This window comes from Megascapheus bottae, chromosome 1 (genome assembly GCF_031878675.1).
Source record: "Megascapheus bottae isolate mThoBot1 chromosome 1, mThoBot2.hap1, whole genome shotgun sequence".
In the NCBI taxonomy this organism is placed as follows: domain Eukaryota; kingdom Metazoa; phylum Chordata; class Mammalia; order Rodentia; family Geomyidae; genus Megascapheus; species Megascapheus bottae.
This window is the reverse complement of record NC_143509.1, coordinates 52,274,615-52,297,181: the sequence shown is the minus strand read 5'-3', so window position 1 is coordinate 52,297,181 and position 22,567 is coordinate 52,274,615. Positions and strand designations below refer to the sequence as shown.

General features: G+C 48.9%; 2 protein-coding genes across 3 annotated transcripts; both read left to right on the top strand.

Moving 5' to 3' along the window:
• Positions 1-2,285: 2,285 nt before the first annotated feature.
• On the top strand, positions 2,286-4,058 carry Lrrc15 (leucine rich repeat containing 15). Its single transcript, XM_090331992.1, has one exon. It carries the CDS (start codon positions 2,286-2,288, stop codon positions 4,056-4,058), a length of 1,773 nt encoding a protein of 590 aa, XP_090188118.1.
• A 5,817-nt stretch (positions 4,059-9,875) lies between these two features.
• On the top strand, positions 9,876-22,054 carry Cpn2 (carboxypeptidase N subunit 2). Of its 2 annotated transcripts, none has more exons than XM_090331970.1 (2): positions 9,876-9,964; positions 20,150-22,054. In XM_090331970.1, the coding sequence occupies exon 2, from the start codon at positions 20,153-20,155 to the stop codon at positions 21,794-21,796; it is 1,644 nt and encodes a 547-aa protein (XP_090188096.1). In that variant the 5' UTR covers positions 9,876-9,964; positions 20,150-20,152; the 3' UTR covers positions 21,797-22,054. The 2 variants fall into 2 exon arrangements, with proteins under 2 accessions (XP_090188096.1, XP_090188106.1); XM_090331980.1 differs by having other exon boundaries at positions 9,882-9,964; positions 20,153-22,054.
• The last annotated feature ends 513 nt before the right edge of the window (positions 22,055-22,567 follow it).

Here is a 22,567-nt window from a genome sequence, read left to right as displayed (position 1 = left end):
TGTTTTTTGTTGTTGTTGCTGCTGCTGTTGTCGTTGTTTTGATTTTTTTTTTTTAAGATGTGGTTCACAGTGTAGTCTGGCCCCATACTTTTGTCTATACACTCCACTGGCCAATGTGCTTGCTTGCTTGCTTTCTTTCTTTCTTTCTTTCTTTCTTTCTTTCTTTCTTTCTTTCTTTCTTTCTTTCTTTCTTTCTTTCTTTCTTTCTTTCTGGGGGTGGTGGTTATGAGCCTTGCACTTGTCCTGGGCACTGTCCCTGAGCTCTTCAGCTCAAGGCTATCACCCTACCCTTGAGCCACGCTCCACTTCCCATTTTCTAGAGGTTAATTGGAGATAAGAGTCTCAGGTCCTTTTGTGCCCAGGCTGGCTTTGAACCTTGATCCTTAGATCTCAGCCTCCTGAATAGCTAGTATTACAGACGTGAGCCACCGCACCCAACTTTCTTTTTCCTTTCTTTTCCCCTGTTCCATACATTACCTCAACAAAGTCTTTAATGAGAGCCCAGCCTGTCAGGGCTTGGGCGGGCTGTGAATAAAACTTCAAGGTCTATGTGTGTAAGGTGGGTGATGAGTCACTGATGAATGGGATAAGGGTTTCTCCTTTACATTGGGCTTGTTGGAGAGCAAGGGAATGATGCACAGGTTAAGGTCAGAGTGGAAAACCAAGATTGTTTTCTGCTGTCAGCCAGACTCAGGACTATGAATTCAGAGACAGACAAGTTGTAGAAGAGCCTTCTCTATCCAGCCAGCCTGTACCTTGTCTGCCTCATTTCACAATTCTTCCTCCCACTAGTCTGTCACTCATGCTGGTAACCCTAGCTACTCAGGAAGCTGAGATCTGAGGGTCACTCTTCGAAGCCAGCCTAGGAAGACAAATTCAACCCTTATCTCCAGACATGGAAGTGTGGCTCAAGTGGTAGAGTAGTACAAAACAAAAGTTAAGTGTGGAACACTCACACATTGGTTGGCACACTTGCAGGATACCCTCTGGTCTATTCTCCCATTTGCTACTTACAACAGCAAAGGGTCAGAAGTCATGTCATCACCCCACTTCTCAGAGGAGGAAGCTGTGGCTCTAGGGTCTCAAGCTTCATTGAAGGCCAAACTTAAGGTGCATTGAAAGTCAAACAGTAGTACTTAGATATTAACCCAGATATTCACAATTCATGTTTCTACATTCTGTCTACTTTTATAGAGATGTAATGTCATCAGGAGTGACTTCAAATCTGTCATGATTTTGGTCCTATTCCCAGATCGGCTCGGTGCCTGAGTGGGCATCTGAATTCCCCTATATATTTCAGAAGAAAATGTGTCTACGTTTTCTGGGACTCACTCCAGGCCACCCAGTGTTTCTTTATGGGAACAGACAAGTCCCCAGAAACCAGGCCCCAGGCATCTGTGAGTCCTGATGGCCCCTCCCAATAAGTCAGCACATGGTGTAGACAATGGCCGTTCATCAGAAAAGTGGTTTGAATGAATCCTAAAAGCAGAACACATGGAAGGGCTCACAAAGGGTCAGGTTGTTGTCAATGAAGGGCTGGGCAGGGCAGGGGTGGGCAGGGCAGGGGTGGGTCACAGCGGTGGAAGAGTTGAGCCTCTCTGTAGTCTTCCGACGTATCAAAAGTGTTGTCTTCACTCTTGCAGCAGCTGTTGCTGCTCCTCCAGGAAGCCACTTTATTTATAGCCTGAGCAGCTTCCCCAGGTTTCGGCTCAGTTTACTTATTCTCGTTTCTTCTCTGTTCCTCCTGACAAAGCTGTGCTTGGCCAACCTGTCCAGATGTGAGATAGAGCTGATACCGCTCCTGTGGTAAGGAGCCTGTAGGATTGAAAGATGAGCTCCTTGTCCTTAGAAGGCTCTTTAACAAGCAAAGAGATTGGATAGGCATACAAGGCTGACGGGGCTGGGGGGCGCAGAGGAGGCTGGGATAGCCATGTGCATGGGAGGTAGTGAATGCCAAGGAGTGCAACTGGGAGAGTTTCTGACAGTCGATTGCATTTGAACTTGACTGAGAAGAATGGGAAAGATGGGAGTGAGGACAAGGAGCCCTCTACATGGAAGGATGGCTTGGGCCCAGTCATGAAGGCATGCATGGGAGAGGGAAACAAGAAGACTTTCTGGCCAGAACAGGGAGATACTGAATTGGGGACACAGTGACAGGGCTCCAAGCCAAGCCTTGGTTGAACCTGAAGGTTGATGTTGGCTTAAAACTGGTTTAAGTCAGTGAGGTGATTTTGACTCTCTGCCCACCCCCCACTCAATCTCTCTCTCTCTCCTCCCCACAGGCCATGCCACTGAAACATTATCTCCTCTTGCTGGTGAGCTGCCAGGCCTGGGTTGCGGGCTTGGCTTACTATGGCTGTCCTAGTGAATGCACCTGCTCCCGGGCCTCGCAGGTGGAGTGCAGCGGGGCTCGCATCGTGGCGGTGCCGAGCCCTCTGCCCTGGAACGCCATGAGTCTGCAGATCCTCAACACACACATCACGGAGCTCCCCGAGTCCCCGTTTCTCAACATCTCAGCCCTCATAGCCCTGAGGATCGAGAAGAACGAGCTGTCCCACATCATGCCAGGCGCCTTCCGCAACCTGGGCTCGCTGCGCTACCTCAGCCTGGCCAACAACAAGTTGCAGATGCTGCCTGTCAACCTCTTCCAGGGCCTGGACAACCTCGAGTCCCTCCTTCTGTCCAGTAATCAGCTGGTGCAGATCCAGCCAGCCCACTTCTCCCAGTTCAGCAACCTCAAGGAGCTGCAACTGCATGGCAATCACCTGGAATACGTTCCCGATGGCGTCTTTGACCACCTGGTGGGGCTCACCAAACTCAACCTGGGCAAGAACAGCCTCACTCACCTGTCCCCCAGGGTCTTCCAGCACCTGGGCAACCTCCAGGTCCTCCGGCTCTTTGAGAACAGGCTCTCGGACATCCCCATGGGCACGTTTGATGGGCTGGGCAATCTCCAGGAGCTGGCCCTGCAGCAGAACCAGATCAGCACCCTCTCCCCCGGGCTCTTCCACAACAACCGGAATCTCCAGAGACTCTATTTGTCCAATAACCACATCTCACAGCTGCCCCCGGGCATCTTCATGCAGCTGCCCCAGCTCAACCGGCTCACCCTCTTCGGGAACTCCCTGAAGGAGCTTTCCCCAGGCGTCTTTGGGCCCATGCACAACCTGCGAGAGCTTTGGCTCTATGACAACCACATCACTTCTCTGCCTGACAACATCTTCAGCCACCTCAACCAGTTGCAGGTCCTGATCCTTAGTCGCAACCAGATCAGCTTCATCTCCCCTGGCGCCTTCAATGGGCTGACAGAGCTCCGAGAGCTGTCCCTCCACACCAACGCGCTGCAGGACCTGGACGGGAATGTCTTCCGCATGCTAGCCAACCTGCAGAACATCTCCCTGCAGAACAACCGACTCAGACAGCTCCCCGGGAGCCTCTTCGCCAACGTCAATGGCCTCATGACCATCCAGCTGCAGAATAACTACCTGGAGAACCTGCCCCGGGGCATCTTTGATCACTTGGGGAACCTGTGTGAGCTGCGGCTTTATGACAACCCCTGGAGATGTGACTCTGACATCCTTCCGCTCCGCAACTGGCTCCTGATCAACAAGGCCAAATTAGGCACAGACACTCTCCCTGTATGTTCCAGCCCAGCCAACGTCCGAGGTCAGTCCCTCATCATCATCAATGTCAATGCCCCTGTGCCAAGCGTCCAGGTGCCAGCAAACCCCGAAGTTCCCAGCTACCCAGAAACACCCCGATACCCAGACACCCCCAGCTACCCCGAGACCCCCAGCTATCCCGACACCACGTCCGTCTCGTCCACCACTGACATCACCAGCTCCATGGAAGACTACACGGATCTGACCACCATCGGGGCCACTGATGATCGCAACACCTGGGGAATGACCCGGGCCCAGAGCGGGTTGGCTATCGCTGCCATCGTCATTGGTATTATTGCCTTGGCTTGCTCCCTAGCCGCCTGCATCTGTTGCTGTTGCTGCAAGAAAAGGAGCCAGGCTGTCCTGATGCAGATGAAGGCTCCCAATGAGTGTTAAGGAGGCAGGCTGGAGCAGGGCTTGGGAATGGTGAGAAGGGAGGACCTGGAAATGTGGCTATGAAGCCTCCACCTTTGGGTGCACAGAGCCAAGCTCTGCTAGCCATCTGGGGGGCCCTGGAGAAAGGCGTCTCTTGTTCTCTTGATGGGCTCAATTCTACTGTAGAGATGCAGGTCTCAAAGCCTGCTGACCAACAGAGAGATCCAACTGGCCATAGAAACATGAGGGGCTTCCAGGTCCCATGCCTGACTCTCCTTCAGAGGGGCTCTTCTCCCAGACGCTTACCACTTCCCTCCAAGAACAACCTTCCCCCCACCCCCGTGCTCAGCCTCCTCCTGGTCTCTGCAGACTCCATGACAAAGCCTGCTCACTTTGTGGGATAGTTCTCCACCCAGACAGCCCCTCTCCTCAAAGTCTTATATAAGTTGGTGTTTCTTCTTTCTGCTTCTCTTGTGTGTGTCATGGCTTGACTCTCTGCAAATGCAAGTTTTCTCCTTGATATTCTGCTCCTGAAGGTAAAGTGAATTCTCTCCTCCAAGAAAGGCTTGAAACCAGTCAGCTAGTTTCTCACAAGCTGCTGAGCACCTGGGCTTGAAGGATGCTCTGTAAGAGAGGAGGAAATCGCTCTTCCCCTGGACACGGTTGTCATCAGCATCTCCTGGGATTTTCATCTGGAGAGGGAAAAAAAGGCATCAATGCAATAAATTCATCCTTTCAGACAGTATTTCCAAGCTGAAAACTTGGCTTTGAAACTTTTTAGCCCTTTATGAAATAAAACTATCACATGGAATCTCTAACTTCTAAAAACATTGAAGCCAGCATATTGGTACTGCATGGAGAACGAAACCTGATGCCTGGAGCGCTCACATTCACCCTTATGGGTTTCTTTTAATTTTTTTTAAAAATTGAGGTATCATATACAAACCAAAAAGTAGGAGCATGCAACTTGTTGAATTGCCATAAACCAGATCAAAAGCATCAGATGAAGAAAGAGAACATGACTCCTCCCAAGCTTTTTCCAGAGGAATGGGATGATGGGTGTCACTGCCCCCAGGGGACTACCCCAGGGGTGGAGATGTAGGCACAGGCACGGGATGCTCTACTTGACAGGAGGTCCTATTAAATCTGAGATTCTGAGGCATCCAGGCTGTCCTGGTCAGAAGCATTCTGACTTACAACAGCCTGTGCAGCTACACCCTCTTTCCTGCCAGCCAGCTGTTCATTGGAGGGCCTTCTGCTGGGGCCTTTTATGGGCATAATATGCCTATATCTGTTTTGAATTTTCACTCTCTATTTGGGGGAAGTAAAATAGCTCAGAGATGAGGTCTTTCACTGAACACCCAAGTGTAATGGAAACCAGGAATCCCTCTAATGCCATGGTAAAATTCTCCATCAACATTAGTCAGCTAGCAGCTAGTCTTCAGGGCTTTCACAGACAGCAGACATGAGGGCTCACTGACAGGTCACGCTGGGTGGGAGGGAGCTCTGGAGCGCCCTCTGCTGGTGGTCTGGTTTAAATTGGGTGGTTTTGGTTCAAGTTAACAGTCTCACAGATAACCTGCTTTGGTTGCCTTTCTTGTTACCCACACAATTCACATTTGTTTAAGAAAAAGAAAAGATGTACAAAGAAATGCTTGATTTTTCTCTGGATAACAAGTTCTCCAATTCTAAAATAAAAATGAAAATGGAGAATCTCAGGTTACCATGTCTACCCAGGAAAGAATTTCAACTAACTCAAAGGATCTACAAAGCTCTCCAGCCATCCTGATTCACACTTACAGCCCCTTCTGCCTCACAAGGAATCCTCCAGGGCCTTAGCACATGATAGAAGAGTGTCTAGGTTTCCTCTCCACTCTCCTGGCAGAAAGGTCCAGGAAGAAATATTTGTAAAAACAAAGCAAAGCCTACAATCCTAGCTACTCAGGAGGCCGAGATCTGAGGATCTCAGTTCAAAGACATCCAGGCACCAAAGACTGTGAGACACTTATCTCTAATTAATCACTAGAAAATGGGAGATAGGGCTGTGGCTCAGGGGTAGGGCGGTAGCCTTTAGCTAAAGAGCTCAGGGACATCACCCAGGCCCCACGACTGGCAAAAAAAAAAAAAAAGCAAAACACAACAAGGGCAAACCAATGCATTTTTTTTTAGGTTTTCACTCTATCCCAGAGAATCTGATATCACTCAAGAGATGTCATCTCCCCAAGGCAAGCCTGAGTTTTTGCAGTGTTTACAAAGTATTTGTAGCAACTGGTCTGCCTGCACAAGGATTTCCTTGACCCAGAAGGAAGTGAGCCTGCAGCTCAGAGCATGGGCATCTTTATGCTGACTGCAGCTTACTATATGGGTGCTGGGCTAGAGGGGAAGCTGGGCCCACTCTCGTCTTAATGGAGGCAGGCTTTGGTACATACTCCTCAAATACACCATCTAGTGTGCCTGTGAGCTGGCTCCAGCTGTGCTCAGGAAGGACCAGGGATGGAGAGAGGTAAGGTAAGAATCCTTAGTCTCCAGTGCTCTCTGCTAACCTTTTTTTTTTTTTTGTCAGTTGTGGGCTTTGAACTCTGGGCCTGGGTACTGTCCCTGAGCTTTCCAGCTCATGGCTAGTGCTCTACCACATTAAGCCCCTTAAACAGAATGAAACATTGGAATGAGCTACGTGGTCTCCCAAAGTTGGGATAGGATACAGAGTTCAGTTCCCTTTCTTACTGTGTTCACTAGCTTACCAGTCAGTACCAACCTTCATGTGAACGGGGAGCAGAAGTCAGTGTTGGAAGAAATCTAACAAAAGCCACTTCGAATTTAAAAGGTGCTCATTACATGGGGTGTTCCAACATGCACTCTCCTTTTAACCCCTGGACACCTGAGAAACCACCACTACCCTCTTGTGAGGCTTAGCTTTTCCAAGTCTGTACCAGACTTACATGCCTTGTCTGGAGATTCCATCTTTAGACCAAAGGAAATGGAAATCATCCCCCTCGTGCTTCCTGTCGTCTCAGTCATTACAGTCTCACCTGCTGCTGTGTGGATCCAAAGGAAAGATTTCTCTCACCCATCCACGGAAGAAAAACTGGCCCCTGTCATGGGATTGTTGGGCTGTGTGTATGTGTTTCTCCTTTCTAAAATATAATTGCACCCTGTTCTTATAGCCTTTCCTGGGATGCCACGCGGTCCCCACAGCGCTTCAGATGGCAGAAGAGAGTTGCTTCCAAAGCTGACTTCATTGCAGGGCAGACATTTAAATGGATCAGTAGAATTGCTGGATAGACTGCGCGCGTGTCCCATAGCCTTTAACAATAAGCCACACACAGGCGGACAGACCTGGCAGTCAGAACCAAGTCTGGTGTTGGGGAGGTGATGGAGAAGGACATTACGGGGTGGCTCACAGAGGATGGGTGGCAGGATGTTTTGGATCCTTCAACTCCTTCCATTCCCAGGACCTCCTCCTAAGGAGAGAATGTTCTCGACACCCATTGTCTTCACGTTACCTTGCAAAGCAGATCCTCAGTGCCTTGCTTAGAAGTCACTGCACATACCTACAGGTGCTTGGCAATGTATTTAGTCATTTCTAGAGCTGTTAGAGTGTGAGCCCTGGCAGGCAGCGTTGGGAGTCTGTACTTCGCTAGATGCTACTTGTAATAACATTGGTGTACAGGATGGACAATAAACAATATACACAGGTCGTGTGCTCTCTGTTGATATCTTGGTGAGGGGGTCACATCTGTGGATTCTGTTTGTTTGTCTGTTTGTTTTTGCCAGTCCTGGGCCTGGGCACAGTTCCTTTCTCCTCAAGGCTAGCTAGCACTCTACCACTTGAACCACAGTGCCACTTCTGGCCTTTTCTGGTGGTTAATTGGAGATTAGAGTCTTACAGCCTTTATTGTCAGGACTGGCTCTGAACCTTGATCCTTAGATCTCAGCCTCCTGAGTAGCTAGAATTATAAGCATGAACCATTGGCACCTGGCTGAATTCTGTTCTTGACAGAATTAAAGCTGATCTGGGCAGCTGCTCACAGAAAGTACTCTATGCTGAGATTAGGTACTTGCAACGTAGGTGGGGACCAAAAGAGAGACATTAAATGGTTTTCTGTAGATCACTGTGGCTAGAATAGGACACCTGAAGAATTTCACAGAGAAAATGAAGATGAAGAAAGTGAACTCAAGAAAGGAAGGGAAATTCCCAGAGTCACCTAATAAATTAGGTGGCTGAACTAGTTTGCTACCCAGACTCCTGACTCCTCTTCCTTACTCTCCTTTGCTGACTTTCTCCTCTCCTCTCCTCTCCTCTCTTCCCCTCCTCTCCCCCCATCTTTCTTTTTCTTTTTGTGCCATTCCTGGAGCATGAAGTCAGACTGGGCATTGTCTCTGACTTTTTTTTTAAGCTCAAGGCTAGTGCTCTACCACTTGAGCATCAACTCCACTTTCAGGTGTGTGTGTGTGTGTGTGTGTGTGTGTGTGTGTGTGTGTGTGTGTTTTGTTTTAGGTTTTTTTGGGTCATGAGGCTTGGACTCTGGGCCTGGGTTCTTCAGCTCAAGGCTACTGCCCTACCCTTGAGCCATAGTACCATTTCTACTTTTCTAGAGGTTAATTAGAGATAAGAGTCTCTTGGTCTTTAGTACCTGGACTGACTTTGAACCATGATTCTCAGATTTCAGTCTCTGAGTAGCTAGGATAACAGGCATGAGCCACCGTGCCTGGTGCCTGGCTTTCAGGGTTTTGTTTTTGGTTGGTTTTTTTGGCATGCAGTTATGTGGAGGTAAGAGTTTCATGAATTTTCCTGCCTGGGTTGACATCAAACCATGATCCTTAAATCTCAGTCTCTTGAGTTGCTAGGATTATAGGCCTGAGCCAATGGTACCTAGCTGTTTCTTCCTTTTAGATGGCATCTTTCTATGTAGCCCAGGTTGTTCTTCAGTTCCCTAGCCACCTGCCTGAGCTTTCAAGATGCTGAGATTGTAGAGACCATGCCACTAGTCCTAGCTAGAGTTTCTTCAGGAAGGCTAGACTACTTTCTATGAAGGCACTGAAGTTCACTCAGACACACACACACACACACACACACCCCTATACACTGCATACCCATTACCCACTCTGCCCCTTACTCTATAGACGGTCGCTGGATATCTCCCAGTGTTCCTTTCAATCCTGCATACTCCTGCATAAACAAGTCTTCTACTTTATATTGGGACAAACTTCAATTCTTGTTGTTGTTGGTTGTGGGGCTTGCACTTTGGGCCTGGCTGTTGTCCCTGAGCTCTTCAGCTCAAGGCTATCACCCTACCCCTTGAGCCAAGGCACCACTTCCAGTTTTCTGGTCCTTAATTGGAGATAAGAATCTTAGGGACTGTAGTGCCCGGGCTGGCTTTGAACCTTGATCCTCAGATCTTAGCCTCCTGAGTAGCTAGGATTACATGCGTGAGCCACCACGCCTGGCAACTTTCCCCGCTTTTAATTCAGAAAAGGCTTCAAAAATTGTTTCACTAAACAAGCTGATCAATAAAAAAACAGAGCCACAGTCTGTTAGAATGGTGGCAGTGGGGGTGTGCAGTTGCAGTGGGGCTCCAGCCCTGGCCCCATTCACTGGCCCTCTAGGCCCAGTCCTCCCCTCAGTGCAGACTGGGAAAACTTTCTAGGGCTGGTGGATAACTGTTGGGACCTAGGGATGCCAAGCCTAGGGCTCTAGTGGAACTGTGGTCCGTGGGAGTAGTTCAGGGTCATTTTGTAATCCTCAGAGGCCTTGCTCAGGTGACCCTGGTGACATTCCGGGAACACTCAGGCCACGTGAGGGGAGGGACAACTGCTGGGAACTTTGATCAGTGCTGGGGTGGACCAGCTGACCGTAGACCACAAGCACCCCTTTGCTCCCGAAGAAGAGGTAGGGCTGCCTCTCCACCCCCGCTCAGCCTCTCACGGTAGGCCTCCTGGGGTCACTTCTGGGTCTGTGGGGACCAGGGCCTGAGATCTTGCCTGGGATCCTGGCTGGTGGACAGGAAGGAGGTTTGCTTTAGAGCTTCCTCCCAGCAGGCAGCAGTATCCGGTCCCTGTCCCCTGGGAGAAGCCCATGAAAGGCTCAGTTGCCCTGGGGCAGGGAGAGGCAGGAGGAAGAACCAAGGAAGCATGACCAGCTCTTGGCCTCGGAGGGCTCATGGCACATGGAGGGATAGGCAGGGCAACCATATTCTAGGACTGCCTTGGGCCTTACCTGTCAGCTGGCATAATGGCAACCAGCTCCTCTTTCATTCCTGGAAGTGTCCAGGTTTAGATGGCCAGGCTAGTGGCCATCCCAGGACTAGCCCTTGCATTTGCTGCCTTTCACTGAGTATTTACTATTTACCAGGCAAATATGCTGTCTAACTAAGTACTGCTTTTAACCTGGAGGCCTGGGCTTCTAATGTGGGTAGAAAATTGAGACATGTGTGATCTGCTCAAGCCCACAGGGTCTGATACCTGGAGCCAAAGTACTTCCCCATTTTGCTAAGCAGAAGAATTAAAAAGCCCTGCAAAATTTGAGGTCACAGAGAACTATAAACATGTTTTAACCAAGTCAGTTCCCCAGGGACCAAAGAAGGGCAGTCATGGAAGTGCCTGGGGGCAGGGTGGAAGAGTAGGATTTGTGCTGGCCTAGGTGCTGTGAAGAAAGGTGGGTCTTGTAGTAACAGAGAAAGGTGGGCATAGACATTCCGCAGTGTCCATGAAGGGCCTGCAGGTAAGGCCTACACACAATACATAGCCTCCTACTACCTCAAAACGCCAGCTTCTCCTCCTCTAGACATCCAAGCTCTCCCTAGCCTTTTCAGTACCACAGCGAAGAGGTGACAGGATCCTGTCAGCCACTGTCAGGAGACTGGGGTGGGGTGGGGTGTGTGTGTGTGTGTGTGTGTGTGTGTGTGTGTGTACTTCCATCAGTTCTGAGACCGTGCTTTGTGTTTAGATGATTCTGTATGCATAGTAGCTGTCTCACGAAAATGATATAGGTTTACCATTTGCAAAGGTAGAGAATATGGTTTTATTTGATGTTCTTATTTTATTTTGTTTGGGTGGTATTGTGGCTTCAACTGATCCTGCCAGGTTGGCTCAGTATCATGGAGCCACATCTCTAGCTATGTTTTCCATGGGTTGTTTTAAGGACAGGCTCCTTAAAGCTGAGCCAAGATTTGCCTACTTTAGTCTTCGCATTGTTGCTAGGGTGACAGGCCTGCACCCACACATCCAACTGTCCACTCTGGAGGCCAAGCCTTGAGGACTGTTTCTTGTCTGCAGTCAGGATCCTTCTTTGTCAGTGTCTCACGTAGTTTGGGATGATAAGCACAGGCCCCTGTGCTCAGATGTAGTTGAGCTCTTACACACGTCTACACAGTCCAGCCTCCACTTTTGATCTATTCTATCTTAGCTTCCCTAGGTAAGTTGTTGTTGTCGTTGTTTTATCTGGGGTGTGTGTGTGTGTGTGTGTGTGTGTGTGTGTGTGTGTGTGTGTGTGTGTGTGTGTTAGTCCTGGAGCTTGAACTCAGGGCCTGGGCACTATCTCTGAGCTTTTTTGCCCAAGTCTAGCATTTTACTACTTGAACCATCCCACTGCTTCTGGATTTTTGGCTATTAGTCAGAGATAAGAGTCAGCTTTTCCTGCCCTGGCTAGCTTTCAAACCATTATCTTCAGATCTTAGCCTCTGTAGTAGTTAGGAATACATATGTGACCCACTGATGCCTGGCAAGGATACCTTTTTATGTAAAAGGAAAAAATTAAATCACCCACAATTTGATTATTCAGAGATAAGTACTGCAAAGAGCAAAGATTTTGTGTATAATCTTCTCTCATCTTTTTAATGTACAAATAATCCTTAAAAATGGAAATGTAGCATTTTGGTAGTCTAGGTTCAAATTAAGTGACTTATCAATAGATAATATATCGTATCAATAGATAATATATCTATAACTTTAATGACTGCAGATAAGATTTCCATTCCAGCCCAGTAGCATCATTTACCCAATCAATCTCTCAATTAGGATATGTCAGCTGGTTCTATCTGATAGTCCACTGCCTGGTAGCCTCCTTTAAGACTCTCACTAGTGCCAACATGACTGCACTTAGGTGATAGGGTTGGCAGTGATGGCTCTCCATTCATATATGTGGAAGCAGGGCCTCAGCTTGGCCTGTTCCTTGGGATGCAAGTGAGTATCAAGGTGGTGAGGAGCAGAGCTCAGTTTGTTGGATTGTGCCGGGGCCAACCGGCAGCAAACCAGGGTTCGCAGATTGGGGTTCCTGAAATAGGGGACAAGGACTAGGAAGAAAAAGAAGAGAGACAGACACACTAGGTCTGGGATGTCCGCAGTCCAGGCAAAGACTGACTAGACTGCCGCGTTTATTTTCCCCTCCCCCTTCTTCCCTCCTCCTCTCCCAGGGAACCTCCAGGTGTTACATTCATATGGTAATTCTCAGGTCATTTACATAGAATAGGGCCAGAAAGCAATAAGACAATATAGCCATCGTCTGATGCAAGTCAAGGTACAGTTTGATTCCACTCTGGCTCCCAACATGTCCCCCGTTTTTTATTTTAAAAGAAACACAAGTGCAATTTTTACTCTTTTCTATACCCCTAATTTATCCTGTCACATTTTCCAAAAATGACTTTGGTCCCTTGGTCCAACGGGGATTTGATGGGCGGAGATTCAACTTCCGTGACTTCTTCAAGCTGACTCAGGGGCGCCGTCTCCACGCTTGACCAGGGACCTTAAGAAGCCTAGCCTGTTTTATCAAGGGGTTGCAAGGATTAGACACCAGGAACAACAATCTACTCCAAACTAGAAATCATACTTGACATTCAACAACTGCACAAACCATCCTTGGCCACAACAGCGCAGCCTACCTAGCACCCATTTGCAAAGGCTTTTTCTTGATTGTCTGGGGAACTAAATTTCTGCAACCTTAACAATGCTTCAGTTGTCAGATCTAAACAGATTAATAGAGACACAAGCTTCAGATCCACAAACTTTTCCTGAATTTGTGGCTGGTGTCAAAAATAAAAAAATTCGCTCAATTAGGACTTTAAACTACCCACTATCACAGAAGATTGACAAGTTCCTGCCCAGTTATGAAAGGCACGGGCATTAGTAAGGCATGCTTACAAACTATTCTATGACCTCCCGGCTCTGATTAATTTGAATGGCCAAGCACAAGTGACTCTAAGATCTGACACCAACTCTGCCATCCAAGCAGAGGCTTTCCTGTCCCGGTAGTGTCTCTCCACACAGGGATAAACATCCCATTGGCATTTCACTTTGTTGGTTGCTGGATCTGAACTCAGGGTCTGGGCGCTGTCTCTCAGCTCTCCAGCTCAAGGCTAGTGCCCTGCCACTGTGAGTCCCGAGCTTGGTGCTTGAGTGCTTCCCCCCAGCTTTTCAGCTCAGAGCTAGCACTCTGCCACTTCGAGCTCCAAAGCAACTCTGTCCCAGCATCCTGCTGGCAGATTAGACACCACAGTCTCACAGGGACTTTGCTTTGCCCGGGCAGGCTCAAAACTGTGGCTTTCAGATCAATGAGTCTACAAAAGGCCACTTTACTCCAATTAGAAGCAACAAGGTGGTCAATACAGAAATAGTCTCTAAGCATGATCTTACCTGGAACTTGGTGAGGGCCAAACTTACATCTGAATGAGGATCTGCTGTCCTTCTCCATGGGCCTTCTGGAGATTGCTATAAAGTAACTTACAAGAGTAAGCTGAAATAGCAATTAAGCAATTACTTTGGTAGTCCTGATTTTCCTTTTTTCTCTTTCTTTAAACATTTAAGACAATTTCACTTTCAAATATTGTTTAGAAACCCATTTCCAATGTTCTATTTGTCCACAAGAGAAGCAACGCCCTGGGGGTCTAGCATCCCGAGAATGCCGCTGACCTCTATATTTTAGAGACTCACTAACAGTCTTTCCTTGAGGAGCGGCGGCTAAAGTAAGGCCTTGTACATGGGAGGGTCCAATATCAGCACACAGTGAAATAAAGTCCGTGATTCCTCCCTTATTCCTATGGGGTCTGATAGCTGCCTGACAGGCGGCGTTGGCATTTTCATAGGCTATGTGTCTAACTATAATCTCCCTTGCATTCTCATCTTGTACTAGGCGGTCTGCAGTCTCCATTAATCGAGACAAAAATTCTAGATAAGGCTCATTTGGTCCCTGTTTAACTTCTACTAGATTTTTTGTACGATTGGAATTGCGTAACTTTTTCCAAGCCTCTCTCGCCGCAGCATTTATTTGTAAATAGGCCTCCTTTGCATAACCCAATTGATCTTTGGTGTTTTTATAGGTTCCCTCTCCTAACAACTGATCAACAGTGTAAGGCAGGTTCTTAGACCTATTTGTTTCAATTTTAGCCCGACACTGTGCAGTGAACTCTGTCTCCCATAATAAGTACTCTCCCGCACTAAGGCATGCTCTGGCAAGCCGCTTCCAGTCATTTGGGCATGCAATACCAGCACACGCGGCCTCCAATATTACTTGAGTAAAAGGGGCAGTTGGCCCATATTGGGAGCAGGCATTTTTTAAATCCTGTAATAGTTTAACAGGAACAGGTTGATGGTATACTTGTTCATCATGATCAACTAAACTAGGGAAGCATCGAGGCCCTGAAATACCTTCCCTCTCTCTAGCAGCCTGAGTCAGGTTTAATTGCGATTCACTGTGCCTGGTTGTAGTGCCTGTTAAAAGGGACTTGTTGCTAGGGCCTTTAGGCTTGCCTAAAGGTTGAGAAAGGGATTGAGGCCGTAAGGCTGCAGCCGGAGGCGGTGGGTGTGAGGGGTAAGGTTTAGAATCAGACACCATAGTGGCCTGAGGGTCATATTTCTTTCCTACTTCTGGGGGGGCTCTCTGCTCTGTCCCCATTTTCGATAGAAAATGTAGGATTTCTTCTAACTTCTTCTCCATCGTAGCCATTCGGCCCTCCATTGACTCATCATAACTTTCCTCCTTGATATTCAAACCTGAATTCTGATACTCAATATCTACTGGTTGTTGTTCCCTTTTCAAAATCTCACTTAGACTCTCTTGGGCTGCGGCATATGGCTCAGCCTCAGGTTCTTCAGAAGGGTCCTTTAACTCATAAAGTTCCCTTAATTCAAGATTAAGTTCAGCATCTTCATGTAGAGGATCTATGTATTTACTTACTAAATTCCATACAGTAGTAGCCTCTACTGGGGTCTTTTCGGGGCCATATACATCATAATAATCTTGAATTCTTTTTCCTATCCGCTGCCAGGCTTTTTGGAATTCCTCCTCTATAGACCTCGGGCATGCCTCCTTGAGAAACTGTAGGAAGCTCTGAAGCACCCCCTCTTCCACCCACGTTCCGTGGGCTTCAAATAGGCCTGTTAAGATCGGTAGAAATAACCCATGGCTATTAGCTTGACCCATAATTTTTACTCCTGACTATACTCTCTTAATAGTCCTACGATGTGTTACTCACCACAGGGAGGGGTCCTTCACCTTCGTCCCAGATTTTCAGGGTCCCTGTTCGGGCGCCAGATGCCGGGGCCAACCGGCAGCAAACCAGGGTTCGCAGATTGGGGTTCCTGAAATAGGGGACAAGGACTAGGAAGAAAAAGAAGAGAGACAGACACACTAGGTCCGGGATGTCCGCAGTCCAGGCAAAGACTGACTAGACTGCCGCGTTTATTTTCCCCTCCCCCTTCTTCCCTCCTCCTCTCCCAGGGAACCTCCAGGTGTTACATTCATATGGTAATTCTCAGGTCATTTACATAGAATAGGGCCAGAAAGCAATAAGACAATATAGCCATCGTCTGATGCAAGTCAAGGTACAGTTTGATTCCACTCTGGCTCCCAACAGGATTGAGAGGAGATAGAGATTAGATCTGGGGGACAGCAGGCCTTCCCCCAGGAACCAGACCAGGAAACCAGCTCTCCTGATGAGCTTTGGAAGACCCTTTGTAGATGAACTATGGCCTAAGAGGCAGAATCCAGCTAGAAGAGGCAGAATCCTATGGATCACTCGATACTGGGCAGCAGAGCCCTGAGCTATGGGCCGAGCTCCAGGCTCCCAGTACCCTCTGCAAGTGTGGTTTGGCTTGGTGACTGATGGTCAAATAGGCTTGGTGCACCCACAAGGGACCACTCCAAAACCAATTGGAAAATGAAAAGTCTATTTGCAATCAGTCAACCAAAACAGATAGTTAAAATGTTAACCATAGAGAAGGCCAGGCATCCATAGCTTGATGCAAGTGTGGAATCTTTCTGTGGGCATTGCTGGACTACTTCCTGGGTAAAAACCAGTAAAGATTGGCTAATGCCCAACACAGCCCTGTGATGTGGGGTACCTCCAGCCCTAGGATTGGGAGCTGCCTGGTGATCTTCGCTCCTGGACAGTGGGTTAGGAAGCCCTCAGTCCAGGGCTTCAGAATCTGGGCCTTCCTAAAGCAGGATGAAAATCTTCCATTTCCTTGCCAGGGAGGAAGGGGCTGGGGACAGTAACTGTGGTGAAGCATCTCTGGTCCAGAGTGGAGTGGTTGGATGATGTCATTGGTTTTTCCAGAGCTGGATTCTGACTACAGAACAGAACTGGGACTCTGAGCTCAGGAGGATCAGGGTCACTAGCAGGGCTGAGTGTTCACGGCCTGTAAATCCTGGTGGTGGAATTTCTTTTTTTGACAGTCCTGGGCTTGAACTCAAGGCCTGAGCATGGTCCTTGGACTTTCTCAAGGCTAGAGCTCTACCATTTGAGCCTCAGCACCACTTCTGGCTTTTTTTATATGTATGTGGTACCAAGGAATCAAACCCAGGTCTTCGTGTATGCTAGGCAAGCACTCTACTGGTAGGCCAAACTCTCAGCCCTCGTGGTGGAATTTCTAGGTCTTCTCTTTAAGGCAACCTACATGGGAGATACGGTTGTGCTCATTGTGCTGGGGTTGGAACCCAGGGCCTTGTGCATGCTAGACAAACACACTACCATTGAGATATGCCTCTAGCCTTGGCATAGGCCAGGCTGGCCTGAAATTCACAATTCTCCTGCTTCAATTTCCCAAATTCTGGATTGCAGGTGGGCACCACACCTGGCCTCTAGATTCCTGTTTTCTTATTTTTCATTTTTAATGACATTAGAGTAAAAACTCTTCGTTATTCCAGACTTGTGTGAGAATCAGCCTTGGTCTGGGAGTGGGCCATTTAGAAAGGTTCAGTCTGTTTACTGGGCACTGGTGGCTCATGACTGTAATCCTAGCTACTCAGAAGGCTGACATCTGGAAACACAGTTTGAAGCCAGCTTGGGAAAACAAATTCAAGAAATACAAAAGACTTGTTTGTGTGCCCGTATTTGGCTTGAACTCAGTTTCCTGGGTGCTATCCCAGGGCTCTTTTGCTCAGCATTAGCACTCTACTACTGGTGTTTTGTGTTTACGATAAGGATTGACCTGCCCAAGCTGGCTTTGAACCATGATCCTCAGATCTCAGCCAAGAGATTCTTAACTCCAATTAATCAGCAAAAAGCCAGAAGTAGTGTTGTGGTGTAAGCAGTAGAACGCCAGAAAAGACCTGGGTGAAAAGTGAAGCGGATAGGTAATGGGTAGGCTAGGTGGGGCTCCCTATTCTACAGTTAAACTGAAAATGTGAGGGACCAGCCTTCCTATCCTCGCCTTGAATCAACATGACATTTTCTCTTCCTAGAAGGAGTGAGGGCAGAAGTCAGCTTCTGCCAGCTCCAAGCAGCACTTAGTTTTATGAATGACTCTTCTTTCCTCTTCTGGACTTCCTGACAGAGGAATGAATCTATCTGTCCCTTCTCTACTGGCTAGGAAGCAAATTCCTGGAAAAAGTGAAAATCGTGGAGTGTCTGAAAGGGAGGAGAGTCAGGAGCTTTTGTAAGGTCAGTGCTTTAAGGGACATCTTTGCAAATGCAGGTTTTTATAGCTGAATCTTGAAGTTGTTGGTGGAGGCAGCCAGCAGAGGGCAGCAGAGAGACAGCTAACCACTTAGAGCTGGGTGGGGAAGCTGGGGTGCTCAGTAGACCCTGTGTCATACATTTGAGGAAGCTGGAGATAGATTGTCACGTTCAAGGTCATATGAATGGAGAGTGGTACACTTGGGATGACATCTCATGGAGTTCAGACCACTTTGGGCCATGTAAATAAGTGCCTCAAGTTCAGACATGGTTTAGGAGTATATACTCTCTAATGGGGCAGGAGCTTCTGAGCTCTACCAGGTCTTGTCAGGCTGGAACATGATCCTCTTCACCCCCCAGAATCTGGATTCTTTTTTTTTTTTTTTGCTGTGGTTGTAGTTGTTGATTGTGGGGCTTGAACTCTGCTTGGACACCATCCCTGAGCTTTTTTTGTTAGATGCTAGTATTCTACTACTGTGAGCCCTGGTGTCACTTATGGTTTTCTGATGGATATTTGGAGATAAGAGTCTCATGTACTTTTTTGCCTGGGCCAACTTCTAACCAGCACCTAGCAGTTTTTATTACTAAATACTTAATATTTAGTAAACTAAAAAATCATTAGGTCTAGCCAGGCACTGGTGGCTCACACCTGTAATCCTAACTACTCAAGAGGTTGAGATCTGAGGATTGCAGTTCAAAGCCAGCCCTGGCATGAGAAGTCCTTGAGATTCTTATCTCCAATTAACCACTAGAAAACCAGAAGTGGCACTGTGGCTCAAAGGGTAGGGTGGTAGCCTTAAGCTAAAGGGCTTAGGGACAGTGCCCAGGCCCTGAGTTCAAGCCCTATGACTGACAAAGCAAGCAAGCAAACAAACAGAAAACATTAGGTCATCTGGTGTGTATAACTGCCCTGTTTGGGGCTCGTCTGTGGGCGGGAGGAGGGCACTGATGGTGGTGGCTGAAGAGCTCCCACTGCTGTGCCCATCACAGGCAGATGGTGGCAGGGCTTCCTCCTAGCCAGTCCTGCAGTGACTGAGATCAGGAAACTCAGGTGGAGATTCATTTTAGGAATTCCCACTTCAGGTGTAATCTGATCATACCTCTCTCTCTCTCCCTCTCTCTCTCTCTCTCTCTCTCTCTCTCTCTCTCTCTCTCTCTCTCTCTCTCTCTCTCTTTCTCTCTCTCTCTCTCTGTCTCTCTCTCTCTCTCTCCCCCTGTCTTGGGGCTTGAACTCAGAGTCCAGGAATTGTCGCTCAGATTTTTGTTTTTATTGTCGGGGTAATGTATAGAGGGGTTACAGTTACATTCACCAGATAGGTGCATTACTTTTCACACATTGATACCCCTTCTTATGTTTTTGTCCCCATTTTCCTCCTCTGACCCCCCTCCCAATCATCTTGGTTTTTTCTCTCTTCCTTTTCTTATTTTAAATAAACAAATAAATGTATATAAGATATACCAAGTAACAAAATCAGATACAGTAACAGTCTCATCCTATATGACCTTATGTACCTAGGTTTTGCGCTATTATTATCTGCTAGGAGAGTGCTAGATGTCTCTCAGATTTTTAACTCAGGGCTAGTACTCTTGAGCCACAGCTCCACTTTCCTTTCTCCGGAAGTTAACTGGAAATAAGAGTCTCCCAGACTTTCCTGCCTGGGCTGTCTTTGAACCATGATCCTCAGGTCTCAGGCTCTTGAGTAGGTAGGATTACAGGTATGAACCACAGTGCCTGTCTTACATTCTTTCTTGAAAACTTCCATACTACCATGTATCCTTTGATTCTTCCCTGATTGTTTGCCTCTGTTTCTTTCTCTAATCTGGAAAGAATATGGAACGATTCTGGGTCCTGGTGCTGCCATGGCCTATAACTTTCTGGGTGTCTGGAGAGGCTACATGAGAACACCTTTACCTTCAGGACGTGAGCACGTGACCTCAGCTCTTTACAAGGCTGTGGTGAGGCGATGTAAAAACGCTGCTAGGAATAAAAGCTGGAACCGGAGGCTCAGCCCAGGGCTAGAGCACCTGCCCTGCATGACCATGAAGCTGGCATCCATCTCTAACAAAAACAACCCACCCTGGCTGGCTGAACTCTGCTCTTTCTGATATGGCTGATTCTTGCTGAGAGTCTGGGTGGTCCTAGCTCCAGCAGTTGCTGCCAGTACTTGTGCCACGCTGCCCTTGGTAAAGGTATCCTTTCTGTTCTCTCTTCCTCACTTCCAGAAGATGCTCCCTGGAGCCTGGTGGCTCTGGGCCTCCCTCCTGGTCCTGGCCAGGCCCTCTCAGCCCTGTCCTGTGGGCTGTGACTGCTTCAGCCACGAGGTGTTTTGCTCTGATGAGCAGCTGGCTGCCATCCCTCCAGACATCCCACCCGAGGCCACTAACATTGTCTTCGTGGAGACCTCATTCACCTCTGTGGGAGCCAGGGCCTTTGGCGGCAGCCCCGGGCTGACCAAGATGGTCTTCCTCAATACACAGCTCCAGCACTTGGGCTCAGATGCCTTTGGGGGACTGCCCAGGCTCGAGGACCTGGAGGTCACGGGAAGTGTCTTCTCCAACCTCAGCGCCGACATCTTTTCCAACCTACCCTCGCTCGCCAAGTTGACTCTCAATTTTAACCTGCTGGAGGCTCTGCCTGAGGACCTCTTTCTCCACATGGCTACCCTGGAGTCCCTGCAGCTGCAGGGAAACCGTCTCCAGACCCTGCCTGAGAGACTCTTCCAGCCTCTGAGGGGCCTGAAGACCCTCAACCTGGCACAGAATCACCTGATGCAACTCCCCAAGGGCCTGTTGCACCCCCTCTCCAACCTGCAGACCCTGAAGCTGAGCAACAATGCTCTCTCCTACCTCCCTGAAGGCGTGTTTAGCCATCTGCACACGCTGCAGGAGCTCTTCCTCGACAGCAATGGCATCTCAGAGCTGTCCCCGCTTGTGTTTTCTCAGCTCTTCTGCCTGGAGAAGCTCTGGCTACAGCGCAACGCCATCAGCCACCTGCCCAGCTCCGTCTTCTCCTCCCTGGCCAACCTGACTTTTCTGAACCTGCAGGGCAATGCCCTGCGAATGCTGCCTGAGGGCCTCTTTGCCGGGACCCCGGGCCTGGTGGGCTTGTCCTTGTCCCACAACCAGCTGCAGACGATTGCTGAAGGTGCCTTTGCCAACCTGTCCAGCCTCGCATCCCTCACGCTCTCTCACAATGCCATCGCTCACCTCCCCGAGCGAGTCTTCCAAGGCCTTCGGAAGTTGGTCAAGCTCTACCTGGGAAGCAACAACCTGACAGCCCTGTCTCCAGCCCTCTTCCAGAACCTGTCCAAGCTCCAGCTGCTCGGCCTGTCCCGGAACCAGCTGACCACACTTCCAGTGGGTATCTTTGATACCAACTATGACCTCTTCAATCTGGCCCTGTATGGCAACCCCTGGCAGTGTGACTGCCACCTGGCTTACCTCTCCAGCTGGCTGCGCCAGTACAGCGACCAGCTCTTCAACCTCCACACCTACTGTGCCGGTCCCGCCTATCTCAAGGGCCAGGTGGTGCCTGCCTTGAAGGAGGAGCAGCTGGTGTGTCCTGTCACCCCAGGTGGACTGGGCTTCCGGGCCCTGGGGCTGGATGACAGGGAACTGGAGGGCACCTGGGATCTGGTGGTGGAAGAGAGGGCGAAACACAGCCGCTGCACCTACAGCAACCCCGAGGGCACCGTGGTGCTCGCCTGTGACGAGGCCCGGTGTCGCTGGCTGAGCATCCAGTTGTCTCCCCACCAGGGCGTGGGCTCCCCAGCCATGCTGTACAATTCCAGTCGGGTGTGGGACTTGCAATCAAGCTGCGGCTCCATGAGGGTCACTGTAACTATGGAGACTGGGGCAGCCGGATCCTAGGCCAGGGGTGGGGGAGAATCTGGGCAGAAGGCTTCTGGGGCTTGACCAGCTAGTGGGCTTGGCACAGGAAGGCTGACTCTGAAGCTCTAGCTGTTCTCATGTGAGGGACATGAGCACTTCTCCAAGATGAGAGGTGGGGGAGTCAGACCTGTTACTTCAGCAGCTCCCCCTCCTCCCTTCTCCTCAGCATGTCCTCTCAAAATCTGAGACCTATAAGGGCTGCACTGTGCTCAGCAGAATAAAGCCTACCCCCAGTTCTGTCTTCTCTTCTTTACCCTCAGTCCACTTCCAACCTGCCCTGGACTTGCAGCCCTGAGCTGTACTATCCATCATTACAGTCACGCAAAGCAGACATCACCAGCCGATGACACCCAGTTCCAAAGACAAATCTCCCTCACTCCCCTCACTCCCGTCCTCCCTCTTTCTGTCTTGCTTCCTTTCTTACAGTATTATTGAATTGGATCCTTGACTTTGCTAGACAGATGCTCTACCATTTGGTCCATGCCCCTAGTCCATTTTTGTGCTGGTTATTTTCAAGGCAGGGTCTTGCTTTATACCAGAGCTAGTCTGGGCTCTGATCATCCTATTTGTGCTACCTGTCACTAGGGGTGTGTGTGTGTGTGTGTGTGTGTGTGTGTGTGTGTGTGTGTGTGTGTGTGTGCTGATACTGGGGCTTGAACTCAAGGCCTCTTGCTTTTGCTTGTTTTTTTCCTGTTCAAGGCTGATGCTTTATCACTTAAACCATCTCTCCACTTTCCTCACATTGTGTTT